General features: G+C 35.0%; 1 protein-coding gene across 1 annotated transcript in view; it reads left to right on the plus strand.

Moving 5' to 3' along the window:
- Sec8 (exocyst complex component secretory 8) overlaps window positions 1-14,528 on the plus strand; it is a 70,274-nt gene that overhangs the window by 13,471 nt on the left and 42,275 nt on the right. The window contains exons 4-7 of the mRNA XM_081767339.1: window positions 2,983-3,148; window positions 5,537-5,766; window positions 6,400-6,583; window positions 12,240-12,503. Of these exons, the coding sequence (XP_081623465.1) occupies window positions 2,983-3,148; window positions 5,537-5,766; window positions 6,400-6,583; window positions 12,240-12,503 (844 nt within the window). The remainder of the gene's footprint in view (window positions 1-2,982; window positions 3,149-5,536; window positions 5,767-6,399; window positions 6,584-12,239; window positions 12,504-14,528) is intronic.

Below are 14,528 nucleotides of genomic sequence, written 5' to 3' on the forward strand. Positions count from 1 at the left end.
GTATGCGCTCTATGTAAATATCCATGTTTTGCCATCCTCCGTTATCGGCGAAACGAACTGTGAAAAGGAAGTTGAGGTATAGGGATACTCCTTTAAATACTAATGGTGCGTTCGTTTTGCTGGTACCGGTGAATTCTGAAACATGAATATTTAGACAAAACGCATACTACTTCCTGTGTAATTCTTTAAACCACTTGGAATAGGTCCTATAGTTTCTAAGCCAGGGTGTTATATATATATTTCAATGCTCTCGGGTTCGATTCCCGGCGGGAGCTCATGTGGTTTGGATTTAATCAGTAGGTCCCGTCTTATATAGCCTCGCTGCTGAAAGACGTTAAACTCAAAATCAACAACTCAGCTCATATTTCAATGCTCTCTTGTGTATGTATGTTGCTGTTTATGCTTTATTGTTTTAACATGTATTTAAAACACGTAGTTTTGTTCGATTAGCGTTACGTAAAATCTCACATTAATACCACGACCACTACTGAAGTTGCTTATTACAGAAATTACTCAAGTCGTGCAATATTTCCACAACCAAAACAGCAGGCGCGTGTATACACTGTGATCTACTGTAAGTACAAGGTCAAATTGGCCCAAGAGATAGTGGGACAAGCGGACTCTTTAACACGGAGGCCAGCATTCTGTCAGTATCTAGTCCCAGCGATGAATGCTCAACAACGAGTGATACGTGAACTGTTACTGTATGAGTTTGAACTCGGGCATAATAAAGCGGCAGCAACCCTAAACATTTGTCATTTGAAAAGACAAGACGATTTGAACCACAGTACAGCAGCTCGTTGGTTCTAGAAATTTCGTGCAGGTTGGAAAAATGTCTAAGATTAGCCAGTACCACTGCTCAAGGGTAACAAGGGTAAGAAACTCTGAGGTCATACGACTTGCAATTGAGGAAAATCATCTTCCAGCACACGACGATTGTCAAACCAACTCGGCATGTCCCACTCACAGTGGCCCCGCGTAGCGTGATCGCTAAAGCTCTCGCCTTTGGTGCAAGCGGTTCCGGGTTCGATTCCTGGTGGGGACACTCAGTCAAAAAAAAAGTGTAACAGCTTTTTTAGGTCAGCCATCCTGAGTGAGGCTTTCCTCATGCACATCAGACAAATGCTGTGATGGTACATAACATAATGATCTCAGGCTGCTTCCTCCCTTCCTCAATCCTTTCTTCCTGCTCAATATCCCGGAGAGTATGATCCCCAAGGGACATTAGCCCTCATACATGACGGGCTAACTTGGCCTCAACTGCCGAAAGTCCAGAAATCTAATTCCTAATTCTTATCCACTGTAGTGCGTCACCTTCACGAACTCGGGAAAACTATCAAGAGCTGCCACATTGTACTGCATGAATTGATCCCAGGCCCAGAGGAGAGTGGATGTGTGTTGTCAGTTCTGCAAAATTTACGTTTCCTGAAATATAATGTTACATGTTATGTACCATTACATGTTATTCTGTCTGTCCGTGCTTGCCTATTAATACAAGTGTTGTATTATTTGTCGGAAAAATGGAGACACTTACAAGGTTTATTTATACATGTTGCAATTTACCAACATAATCCTACCAGAGGTCGGGGGTATCATACCCCTTTGTAATTCTATACTACGGAAGTACGATTGTGTAATGTAAAATTGCATTATTTTACTTCATTGTGCCTTACAACTAAATACTTACTGGAAGCGCACTATGTACACTTCATTTCATTAACTTATTTACTTAGTCTGTGGAAACATAACACTTTCACATTTTTCGTAATATTATTTTTAAATTTAGTCTTTTGCCTCTATTTGTCGCGACGCGAGAGAACGACGGAACACGGATAGTTTATGCGAAGATCTAATATTATTTAATCAATAAAAATATCACATTTTTATGTTGCTAGAAGCTGACATTTATAGTTTCTTCCGGTAGCTCTTTATAACTCACTTAAAAAGTTATGATAATTTAAATTTCGGCTAACGCTCATTTTATAAAGTGTCCACTACTGTCTTGTTCAGCTCGGAGTGACGCATTCTTTAGTAAATATTTCGTAGTTGGTTGCACTTGAAACCATTTCACCTCATATATTTACATGGTTCTGGAAATCTAATGCCTTCTGGTTCTTCTTTACACAGTCACCGTCACTAATACATGATTTTACAGCTTTGCGTTTTCGTTTGCACACATCAGACGGCACCACCAAAGTTGCAACTTATCATCTACTATAGTACAAGATCTGGAGGCAAATGAAAGAATCACCAAAATAGGTGTAAAATTTTACTATTTTGATAAGAGTTGAAAAACTAGAGTATTACAAGTTGTCTACAGTAGTAACGATTGTTCGTGCAATTATTTTTTTTAGGTATAATATGTTACTGATTTCATGGTTTATGCAGCTATGCTATAAGTAAATAAATTAAGATTTTAACTGTTAGTGGCATAGTCGCTTTATTTCTTATCCTGTATTTCCTTTCCACTCTTGTCTGCTGCTATAAGCTTTTATGAGGAACGAATTTCCTGGGATCAAATCTTGAAATTTCATCTTCGTTATATTCTAGTTTTATTCCTCTATGTTCAGATAACTACGAATGCTCCTCTGTAGTACTGATTTTATGTAGATTTTGTTGAATGTAGCTTCGTTGGCAACATTGAAATAACAGAAATAAACCTAGTGCGCATTGTCTATGGTTCTTCATAGTGTATTTTTACAGTGGCTCTTTCAACAAAGTCTTCTATGCAAATTCAAAACTAACAAGGAACATTAGTAGTTGCCTGTGTACAAAAGATGTAACGAAGAAGGAAGTTCAGAATTTCATCCCAGAAAATTTGTATCCTCCAAGAAGCTCATAATAGTAATTGTAAGTACAATATACAGATCAAGAAATAAAACGATTATGGAACTAACAGGTTTAATCTATGTATTTATTCACAGGTATAGATTTTTTTCTACGAAATATTTAATAACTTACAAATTTTTGATTCACTTACAGTGATCAGCTGCGAGAAGTTCCTGGTAAATTAGGAAGTTACTTGTCTAAGAAGCATTACTTACATGCCACACAACTGCTAGTCTCCGCTCATGCTCTAGGAGAGGGAAGTCTAGAAGGGGTGGAAGCATTGCGCGAAGTAAGAGTAGAACTCCAAGCAAAAAAAGAGGTAAATTTAGTTACATAGAAAAGAACATAGTGAATCTAGTATTTTATAACTGTAATTGTGACGATTTAATTGCAACTTAAAGACTGCAGTGTTCCAATTTAATTCTATAAAATGGGATAAGGACCGTAACCATATATAAATTTGAACAGTAACATTTGTGTAACCACATATTTAACCAGCTAACAACCTAATTGCGTGTATTTGGTTTAGTTACTGCAAACATTATCATTTTCTTCATGAATGCAGGGGCAGAATTAATGTTTAGTATATTATTTGGGTTCACACGTATTTTGAATTGTCTTTCTTTGAAATATTATTTTTGCTGTAACATATTGTGACGATTTAAGTACACTGTAATCTACAATACATATAGTACCGATTTAAGTGCAACGTAATCTACAGTGACATATAATGATGATGTACGTGCAACCTAATCTACAGTAACATGTTGACCTCTTATTGAATTTATGCTATCTCAATTAGATTATTTCAAAATAGATAGTAATGTTACTGGACATGAAGACGCTTAGCTGTTTATTATTTGGGTTCACACTTTGCGCTCGCTTGGCTTTATTATTTGTATTTAAGAAACTTAATTTGTCATTGCGTCCTTGCAATGGAGCAAGAGAAATCCCAAAAGTTCTTAATACCCGCTCATTTAAATCTGAAATAAAAACATAGACGAGCTCACCTGAACGAGTTTACATTCGTCGAACTACTGTGATGTTGTCTGATGTGGAATCCCCGTTTGATTTTAAACGAAGGCAATTTTCTGTCATGCCATCTTTTACCGGGACAATTAACATGCAAGAGGACAAACACTTGAACTCGTTTTTGTCTTTCTGGGAAGCCCAGTGTTCACTTACGGAGAACTTTATGTTGAATTATCTCGAGTTACACCCCGGGACTATATTAAAATATATTATCCGTCAAATGATTGAGATCAACACAGTGTTGTATACAACCAAGTCCTTGAATTATGGCCTATATGCGGTAAGAGTTTAAGGTTGTTAGTGGGCAAACTAAACTAAACTAAACTTTAAAAAAAAAAAAAAAAAGACTTATTAAAATGTATTTTTTTTTCTTTCTTTTGAGAACATTACTATTGGAAATATCGGTAATTGTGCTTAAAGTTATGACAAATATTTGGAATATTACTGCAATAAAGAAATACTGCTGAAGAAATGTCAATAAGTGATGCGAGTGTTGCCTGTTATAAATTTTCTGGCCTAACAATTTAATAAGGGTTGTGGCCGGCTAGACGACTTTTAGTTAACTCGAGTAAATCATTTCTTGTCAGCGTTATTTGTGGATTTATATGTAAAACGGTTGTGAAGTTTATATTTCTTTGTTGGAAGAAGATCGTGCAGTGATTGGTGCATATTATATTGAGAAGGTAGTGGTAGCAGTTATCTATGGAGTTTTTCTCGACCCATATAACAATCTGAGAAAGTTGTGCGGTCTACTCACAGTGTATTAAAAAACTAAGGATATGGTTTTGACTTTTTAATGGAATATATGAAGGAAAATCGAAGACTAATTGAATAAATTTTTTCACAGAAAAAAAAAGTATGCTCAAAACTGAGTTAATACATTTTGAAATATACATATTGCTTCACCTCTCCACGAAATGGAAGATATGTGCACCTTGCACACGCTGAATGGAAGTTGTTTCAAAGTGGTTCCTCTGCTCGTAGTGTGATCAGTTTACTATGGTCAAAAGGACATAAACTATCTGAAACCTGTCTTGAGTTACATGCAGCGTGTGATGACAAGTGCATGATATTCGCAAATGAGGGCAAATTCAAAGCGAGAGGCTTAAGTGTGTTCGATGAAACCTGTTCTGAACGGCTGCGCTCACCCTACATTCAGACGAATGCTGACGCTGCAATGAAGTGATTTTACGAGACCGGTGGACAATAATCCAAACAATATATGATAGTACATAATAGACCATACATGAAGCGCTTGGATATCACAAAGTCTTTGCCTTTGTTGTAATTTGCAAACATGTATTATAGAGTTTAGTTTAATATGTTAAATAATTTGTATAAAATTGAATATAAATCAGCCAATAATCGAGAAAATGGTATCAATCACAAAATAAAGGAAGACCGACCACTTCCCAACTTTTCGTTTGATCTAACGTTTATCTGTTCAAAGCAGAAGATTAAGTACAAAATTTTATAACTCAAGGGTTTCCCCATTCATAATTATAAGCTTAAATGGTTACGTTCAAGTGTTTAATTTTCTTATATTTCGTTTAGCATAGAGTTAAGATTAACGTAGTACATTCTTTTACAATTTACGACTCTGCTATTTAAGCAAAATTCCTTGTAAATAAGTTGTTTTTTTTTTTTTAATATTTTTATATTTTTCTTTGTTTAGCAACTTCATCTAAAATTAATGGAGGAATTGACAATGCACTTATATGTTCATTCAACTCAAGATGTACTGTTATTGCGTCGTCAAGGCTCTGGAAGGGACAACCTTCTCTTGCCATTTCAGCGAGGAGGACCTGGAGAAATTAGAGGATCAGGTCGGGGACGGCCAGATCAATCTAAAGTCAGGAGGCCTCATTTGGATATCAGCTCTACATATACAAACCAATCGCCCAGGTAGACTACAAGTTCTTCTCTTGTTATGTGTTGTAGTGACATAAAGAAGAAATAAATCGTAAAATAGTTTTATTTCGCTCTATAACAGTCAGTTCAAAAACTATTAGGTCCAGGTTGAAGATTTATCTCATTTCCTTTATACGTTTGACTTGCTATCTGAAAATATTAGTTTAACTAACTGTTAATACTTTATAATAAAACTGATATTATTATTATGCCTTATATTTATCCAGTGATATAATTTCAAGTACTGTAATGTTTCTTTATCTATCACAATGTACGTTGAAAAAAATTGTGCGAAAGATTCACATTCACAAGTGAAGGAAGCATTACAGTTCTTAAAAATGTATCACTGGATAAATATGAGGCATAATGATATCACTTTTTTTTTTTTATTAAGTTTATAACAATGTACTGAAACATTGTACTTACTAGATGTTGCATTTAACTGTGAAAGTAGCGTGACTTTTGCTTTGTAAAAGATACTATGTAAATATTGTTGTACGTAGTTATATTTTGTTAATTTGGTCGTGTCTTATGTCGTGAAAATTATTGTCCTTTCAAAAACCTATTATCTTAGTGCTTTTTCTTTTTTCTACAGTACTGTGATATAATAATTTAAATCTTTCGCAGATCTGGTCTTAGCCCTGCATTACCCCAATCAATGACAAGCTCAATGACACAATCAACAATAGAGGATGTAGATAATATTCAGGAAGATATAAATGCTGCTGATCCCGAAGAGAATTCTGAACACTTCATGGCAATACTTGTAGAATGTTTGGCACTCCTAAACAAAGTACCAGATGCTGTTGAGGTTAGCAAATATTATTAGATTTTTTAATGAATGTATGTAAAAACGAACATTACTATACAATATAATTTTACTATCGAAGGAGATGTTTTGTATTGTATATAGTAGATGCATAGTGTAACAGTAGATTTTTCTCAGTTATTAAACAGTACGGTATAGAATAGTAGTACAACATTCGTACTTCTTGTGTGGTATTTGTGATAAGAAACTGCAAATTGATGTGTATCAAGTTTATTATAGTGGGTTTTTCTGGTGTTGTAGAAGACATGTACGTAGTTGGTAACGTTACGCAAAACGTCTGGTAACGTCATGCAGTCTTTTCTGTTCATTTTCCTTGTAATTCTTTAAAAAAAGAAAGAAAAAAAAAAGAAAAAAAGTTGCACTAAGAAAGTTGTGAACGTATATTTAGGAATCACTGAGATTAGTATATATTGATCCTTGAATTTAGTGTCAACTTCTTTTTGATCATTATATACAACATGATAAATTTGAAATCCATGTTGGCTCCAACTAGAAAATACACTGTGTCTAAAAGTATTGCATAATTACACTCCGTGCAATTAACCAGTATCTACGGTCCCAGGCTCACAAACGTGTGTTATGTATGAAAGAATATTGCAAGTTAAAGGCAAACGGAAAGAAACAAACAACTCTAGGGCAAGGAATTTGCGTGTATTGAGAAATGATTTCAAGTGTCTACAAAAATTGACAAAAGTTGAGTTTGTGGTGGTTGCTAACTATCAAATGACGTATGATCACGTCTGACAGATACACAGGTTCCACAGCAATGTGCCTTGCTAGCTATAAGAATGTGTATGAAGTTAACTGGAAAATGTTTCCACTTCTTTTGAAGGTCCTGGCAAGTACACAGACCCTATAGCAATGTACCGTGCTTAAAATAAGGGCGTTGATGAAGTTAGCTAAAACACATTCCCACTCCTCTCCAAGGATAGTCTTTGAGTTCTGAGATAGTTTGTGGAGGCATCCGTGGTTGTAACTCACCTTCCCAATGCACTCCATGCATGTTCGAAGGGGTAAAAGTCCGGTGATTGCGCCAGATAATCTGTGTGCTTGATATCTTTTCCCTGAAGAAACTACTTTACCAGGTTTACTCTAGGACATCGTACGTTATCATTAATGAAAGACAGTAATAGAAAAACCACACACGAGGGCCCAGCACCTCGTCTCTGTACCGCCAAACGGTGAGAGTATCAGCCCCGGGGATGTGTAACTCTGTATGTCTATTGAGCATGATGCGATTGATAAACGTTCTTATAGCAACTTGGCCACACCAATACGCTACCGCCACTATACTAATCGCTTTTCAAAATTTTACATGAACAAGCGTTCATCGTGAGTCACCCTGTGCAGTGAAACGTGTCTCGTTGGAAAAGAGCCAACGGCACTCTGATCTCTAGTCCGGTGGTGATGTTTCAGGCTTCACGGTAAGTGATCACACAGTAGCACAAAGATCCAAGATCCAACAGGAAACACACCATGAGTCTGGCGTAGAGGTCAGCTGTTTGCAGCCGTCGGTCAGTATATAGTTTTCCTTGGCACCCATGCTCATAATGGTGGTTCTAGCTTTAATGCTAGTCAGGGTGGATTGATTTAAATCAGTCCGATTTAAATCACGATTTAAATCACTTGATTTTTTTAATAAAAATCGTTGATTTAAATCGAATTCCGAAATAAATTAATTTAAAGTAAAAATAAGTAAAATCCCGTTTCTGATCTGTTGTTTCGATTATGGAAGTTAATAATCATAATACAATGAGACTCAAATGTACAGTATAGTATGAAAACAAGTGTCATGCAGAGTATGATTAGGGAAAATCCCGTTTTGAACAGGTAACGGAGTTATCCTACCTTCTTTTCGTAACATTGGGTTTGGGTTTCAAAATCGTTAACTATTCCAACGGGGAAATCACCATCGACATTTAAGACGGAAATTCTTTTTTGTGCGTGTCTGTTTGTTTGTTCCCAGATAATAGGGCGTATTTAGAGGGGTCCTATCCCCTCTCCAAATTTTTTTAATTTTATAACTTTAGGCGAAATTTATGTATTTCATGTCGCAAGCTAGTTCTGAGTTTTTTAAAAATAGGCCCCTGCCAAATATCAGTAACTTTTGTGAAAAAAATTGTCATTTTGATAAACGTTGCTGTACTTTTTCCTTAATGCTTAACCTTTTAAATTATATAACCTATTTTTAGGTGGTAGGGTAGAATCTTCATTATTCGATTAAAAAAGTACCAATAAGGCCTTTTACTTCGTTTTCTTCAAGACTGGAGGCATTTTAGAACACGTTACATATGCTTTCACGCCTTTCTGCGTTGAGGCATAGTGTGTGATGACGTCATAAATTTAAAAAGTTATTTTTTGTTATGCGTTTTATTATTATTATTATTTGGCGGGTTACATTTTGCATTCAGAAGACTGAAAATTTGCACACTCGTTCAGTGCACCCCTTAATAATTTTCAGATGTTTTCAGATCTCTTCGTGGAAACAGCCAGGTCCAGAAGGGCAAAAATGTTTTAAAAAAGGATATTTTTAACAAAAAGGATATTTTTTGTGATTTTCCCGCCTCAGATGGAGACATATGAATGGTACCGTTTGAAAGGCTGTTCTATTCTGAAGAAAATCATGTACATACTATGCTCCTAGGATAAATAGGGATGTCTCAGGAAACTATTACCTGAGATCCTGTTTTATACGGGAATCTGGGGTATTTGGGGAATATTATTTTTCGCGGGCTTACTTTTGCACCTACAAAATTGAAATTTTGCACATTTACTCAATGGACCCCTCAGTATTTTTCAGATTTGTTTCAGATCTCTGCCTTAAAACAGGAGGAGGGGTCCACAGAGGTAAAAATTAAAAAAAAAAAAAAAAAAAAAAAAATAACAGAAAATTCCTTTTTTCGTGATTTACCCGCCCCATATACATGATGGAGACATTTGAAGGGTACCGTTTGAAAATTTGTTTTATTCTGAAGAGAATAATGTACAAATCATGATTCTAGGGTAAATAGAGATGTCTGAGGAAATTTTTATATTACATCCGGGTCATCTGGGGCATTGTGGGAATGTTCTTAGCTCATTGTTAAATAGTTTCCTCACCCTTACTACTTAAGATAGAAGCTTAAAATTTTGTACACACATTTAGTACACCCCTTATTCCCAGTTGTTTATTCCCATTTGTTTTTGAGATATGTGCGTTAACAGGGGAATCCAGAGGGGATCAAATTTTAAAAAAAAGTTTTAAAAAGTGCCGATTACTTTCAAAATTACCCGCTTCAGGGACATGATAGGGAAATGTGAATGTTACCGTTTCAAAAGATGTTCTATTCTAAATAGAGTGGTGTATGTACCATGATCCTAGGATAAATAGGGATGATGCTGTAGCTCCTTGACTGAAAGTCTATAATTTACCTTTAAAAAGAGCCATAATTTAAAAGGGTTAAGAAACATTGTTTGGAATTGATATAGGTTAACGATTTGGGATAATTCAAAATTTAACCCCAACACTTTCACTTAAATGGCATAATTAGCATTTAATACTAATTCCTAATGCTTTTTCTTCAGTTCGCGACTTGTATTATTCGAGGAGAAAGATTTGATTTAAATAAAAAAATCGATTTAAATCAAAAAAAATCAACAAAAATGATTTTTTTTTAAAAAAATCATGATTTTTTTCCACCCTGATGCTAGTTTACTGACCTGCTTGAGGGGATTCTGACCTGTATAGATCGATACCGGACGTCTTCGATGGTTTGAAACCAGTATCACAACCAGGAGATAACACTTCTAGGTATACTCATCATCTGAGAGACCCTTGTCTCTATAATTGACTCATTTTAAATTGCCTGATTATTCGACTCTTTAACCCAGGGTCCATATTGGTTCCTCGTGGCATGTTTCAACCAATAGCACTTGCTTATACCAGGTAAAAAATCATCTTGCTCTTCACGCGACACAATCGAAAGAATATCTGACAGCATTGTAAAAATGTAGTGACACACCAGTCAGTTGAAAGTAATAGCATAATAGTCATCTTAAACAAGAACAGCACTTCATTAAAACTTCAAACTTCCATAAATTACAATTTGGGGTGTATAAATAAAATGTAAAACGAAAATATAAATTAACATTACGTAGGTCACACTACTTAAAAGTCAAGCAGAATTGAAATCAGAAGATAATATTGGATCAATCGGTATCGATTTCCTGGCTGCTGCATTAAAAAATATATAAATGAATAAATAAAAATAAAAAAGAGAGTTTACCAGGCTACTTAGTTGTTCACAGACTTATCTAGATATAACAAAGTGAAGTTCAGATATTAGAAGTGTAAAGGATATTAAATATGATAACTTCCCGTTTTCGGGAACTATCTCAACATTTGGAAGATAGCACACATAATGCACTGTCTACAAAAGTAATAAAATATCGGCTTTGAATGTAGACCTCACGCTCATAAATGCTTACAAATGTTTTAGTCAGTCAGATGTGATAATAAGGGAGAGGCCATAATCGTAAACTTTATGCACACCCACTGTGAACTGTAGTCTTTATTAATAATGCAAAATTTATTTTGTTCATCCGTGAATTAAGAATTAAGAAAAAGATTCAGAAATTGTTCCGTTAGTTGAAAGATTGGATTGAAGTTTAGCGTCCTTTTCAGCACCGAGGGTTTATGAGACGTGGACTTACTGCTTAACGTGGGATCCGAACTACATACTATTGTGGAGCTCTATAAAATGTTCCATGTGGAGTATTGTACTATGTGGGGCAGAAACATTGACATTACACAATAGGAATGAAGAGAGACTGGAGACTTCCGAAATGTGGTTGTGGAGAAGAATGGATAGAATTATCTGGTTTAAATGGAAACTAACGAGGAAGTGTTAGAAATAATAGGGGAGGAAAAGAACAGTTTTGGATGTAAAGGGAAGATATACTGGTTGGAATGTTTTTTAGGAAGGAAGTTAATATAAGTTGACGTGCTGAAAGGAAAAAGAAAGAAGTTATGGTTGATGACAGTATTAAGATAAGATGAGTGAAGACGTGGTGCGTGGAAGGTTCTTAATTTGCACCAGTGATTTACCAACAATGGCATAATAACGATGATTATGATTGACGCTCAAAGAACATTTTCATTTTCGCACTTTAATTTATTGATTCATGCACCAAAATATCCTCCATTAATTACTAAATGATTCTTCGAAGCACCTTGCACTGAAAAACTATTTAATCTTGAATTGAAGTTGTGGAATCTTTTAATATATAATCGAATGTAAATACCTTTTTTAGTGTTTATATTTTCCTCCTCTTGTTTTTCTATATGATATTCTCCCTCCTTTCACTTTTATCCATCAATCGACTTCTGACCATGTAATCAGTTTGGCTGAGAAAATATTAGAACATTATTATTATTATTCAAAGAGTCATTGAAGGTATGTAATTTTACTTACCAAAAATTATTATAACACTATCATATATTCAAAATGCTTCGTCGCCACTTTGTCAAACTGGTAAGGAAAGAAATAGGAGTAAAAATCTGTGTATATCATAAAGTTATTTTTCTGTTCTATTAAGGAAAAGTTTTCTACTTGAGTAGTATTGATCGGAATGTTTATGTATATCTTTTCAATTACAGATGATCAAGATTCAGATGCAGAATGAATTGCTTGCTATAATAAAGCGAACAGCACAACAAATTTTGGATTTTGGAACTGTACCGCAGGATCAGAACCAATCTAAACTTCTTCTGGATCTTCTTCAGACAGTGTTTGAGCAATTTCGCCTTGTTGTTATGGCACATGCAAGTGTACTTAAAAGTTTCAAACGTGTGTCTGAAAATTACAAGATTGATGTTAATTTATACGACATGCCTGATGTTTGGTCGAAGGTTCAGGCTGTGGTAAGTGAATAGAAGATATTACAAATATGTCAGCCAAAGCATACAGTGAAACCAGATGAAGTTTACTCGTCTTTCTGCTCCTAAAGAAATTGTATTCAAATATGTTCAGTGAGTTTCCTTCATATTTCTTTGTCGAATCTTGAGAAATAAGAAGCAGTTCTTTTTTGGCTCTTATTTAAAAGAAACTGTTGCCATTTTTCAAGGTCCGACAGCCGAGGTGAATGAGAGAAATTCACCGAATATATTTGGAAACAATATTTCTTCTGGAGCATAGAGGTGAGTAAAATTCACTTAAAGTTTGAGGTCTTACGCAAGGAACACATTCTATTAGACAAGTACTCATCACATTAAAATAATACTTCAATGGAAATTAGATGTGTTTTCCTTTTAATAATTTACAATCACAGCGCTGAGAGAGCGGGAGAGGTTTTGAACAGAAAATAAAATATCTTCTCAAATATTCTTTGAAGTTAAGGATCCTGTCTCATTAACGGTAATAAATCTTGTTTATTAGCCAAAAATATTATACATGAAATATTACTTACACTAAAATGTTTTGAGACAGTTAATACTGAAAACACTGTCACAAAAATTTTAAAAAATTCAAAAGGTTTCCCCGACACTATATAAAAGTGGTACAGGAAGAAAAAAAATACATGTATATCGAATGCGCTCAAGATGAATTTATTAGTTTCTCTATAATCAAAATTTTACTAACGTTATTTTCTTAATTTGTAATGTGTAAGACTTTAATGTAGTGAGCATTTGTTTATAACTTAATTTTTGGGTGCTATGACTCAGAATAAATGCACTTTGTAAATGTGTACACTAAGCAGTCAGAAACTGCGTATGTGTCGTTGATTTGTAGAATAATTCGGTGTCAAAAGCTCAATCCCTCTGCGTGTACTATAGGAGTAAAAGAAGAAGCAGTCATCGAGATGAGGGGCTGAGGCTCTACTCCACCACTCCTTTTTCGTACAGATCTTGTGTCTTATACATTAACTACCTGATACACGTATCGTGATGATTATAATTCAGTTTTCTCAAGTCTGATAGTTAACAACTCTTCCCTCTCCTCCTCGTATATATTGAAAAGTTGGTGTCTTTGTGGCGGAGATTGATATTTGTATAATGGAGTGGGGTTGGGAGAATTAGAAAATAGTTAATAAGTCAGACAATCGAATTAAAACTCAATTCGATGTGTTTCAGTGCCAGACAAGATGGCTAATTTGAGTTTTAATCCATCCTACTTCCTTTAACCCTAGAAACACGATGATGCGAGCGATCCCGAGTTCGATTCTCGGTAAGGACATTTGGTCGGAAATATGTAACAGCTTTTGATGGTCAGCTGTCCTAAGTGAGGTTTTTCCTGTGTTTTCCTCATTCATACCAGCCAAATGCCTAGATGGTACTTAACATAATGCTCCCAGGCCGTTTCCTTCCTACCCAATTTCCCGGACAGTGTGATCGTCAAGGGACGTCGCTCTTCATATGTTGAGGGCTAACATGGCCATAGATGCTGAAAGCCCAAAATATGTAATTCCTAATTCTAATACTAGAATCACGAGATGAAACATACATCAATTACAAAGGGAGAGTGTCAACCCTCTACACAGTTTTCAGTTCCTTTCAATTGTGGTTTGTACCATTATTTTGTAGTTTTTAAGTCTTCGCAATTGATTGTTATTTATTCATAAATTGTTTTTATACTGTCAACAAAAACTGCTATCCGAAAGAAATCCTTCAGTTTTCTCAATTGGCAAAAATATTTTACTTGGGGCATTAAAAATCGATTTTATAATTTGTAAACAACCTCTAACATGTGGAAAGTTACTAAGCACTAACAGTACTAACAGCAATCATGAATAAAATAATATAAAAGTTGGTGAAGTGTGAAAAAATGCATGAAATGCAATGCGGGTATAAGGCGGCCTAAAGTAATAGTTTGATCAAAATAAACTTGAGAGTAAGTGTACCAATAGAACAGAATTTAAGTTTAAATGAGTTGAAGAAATTGTAAACATT

Source organism: Thermobia domestica, chromosome 1 (genome assembly GCF_964235325.1).
Source record: "Thermobia domestica chromosome 1, izTheDome1.hap1.1, whole genome shotgun sequence".
Taxonomy (NCBI): domain Eukaryota; kingdom Metazoa; phylum Arthropoda; class Insecta; order Zygentoma; family Lepismatidae; genus Thermobia; species Thermobia domestica.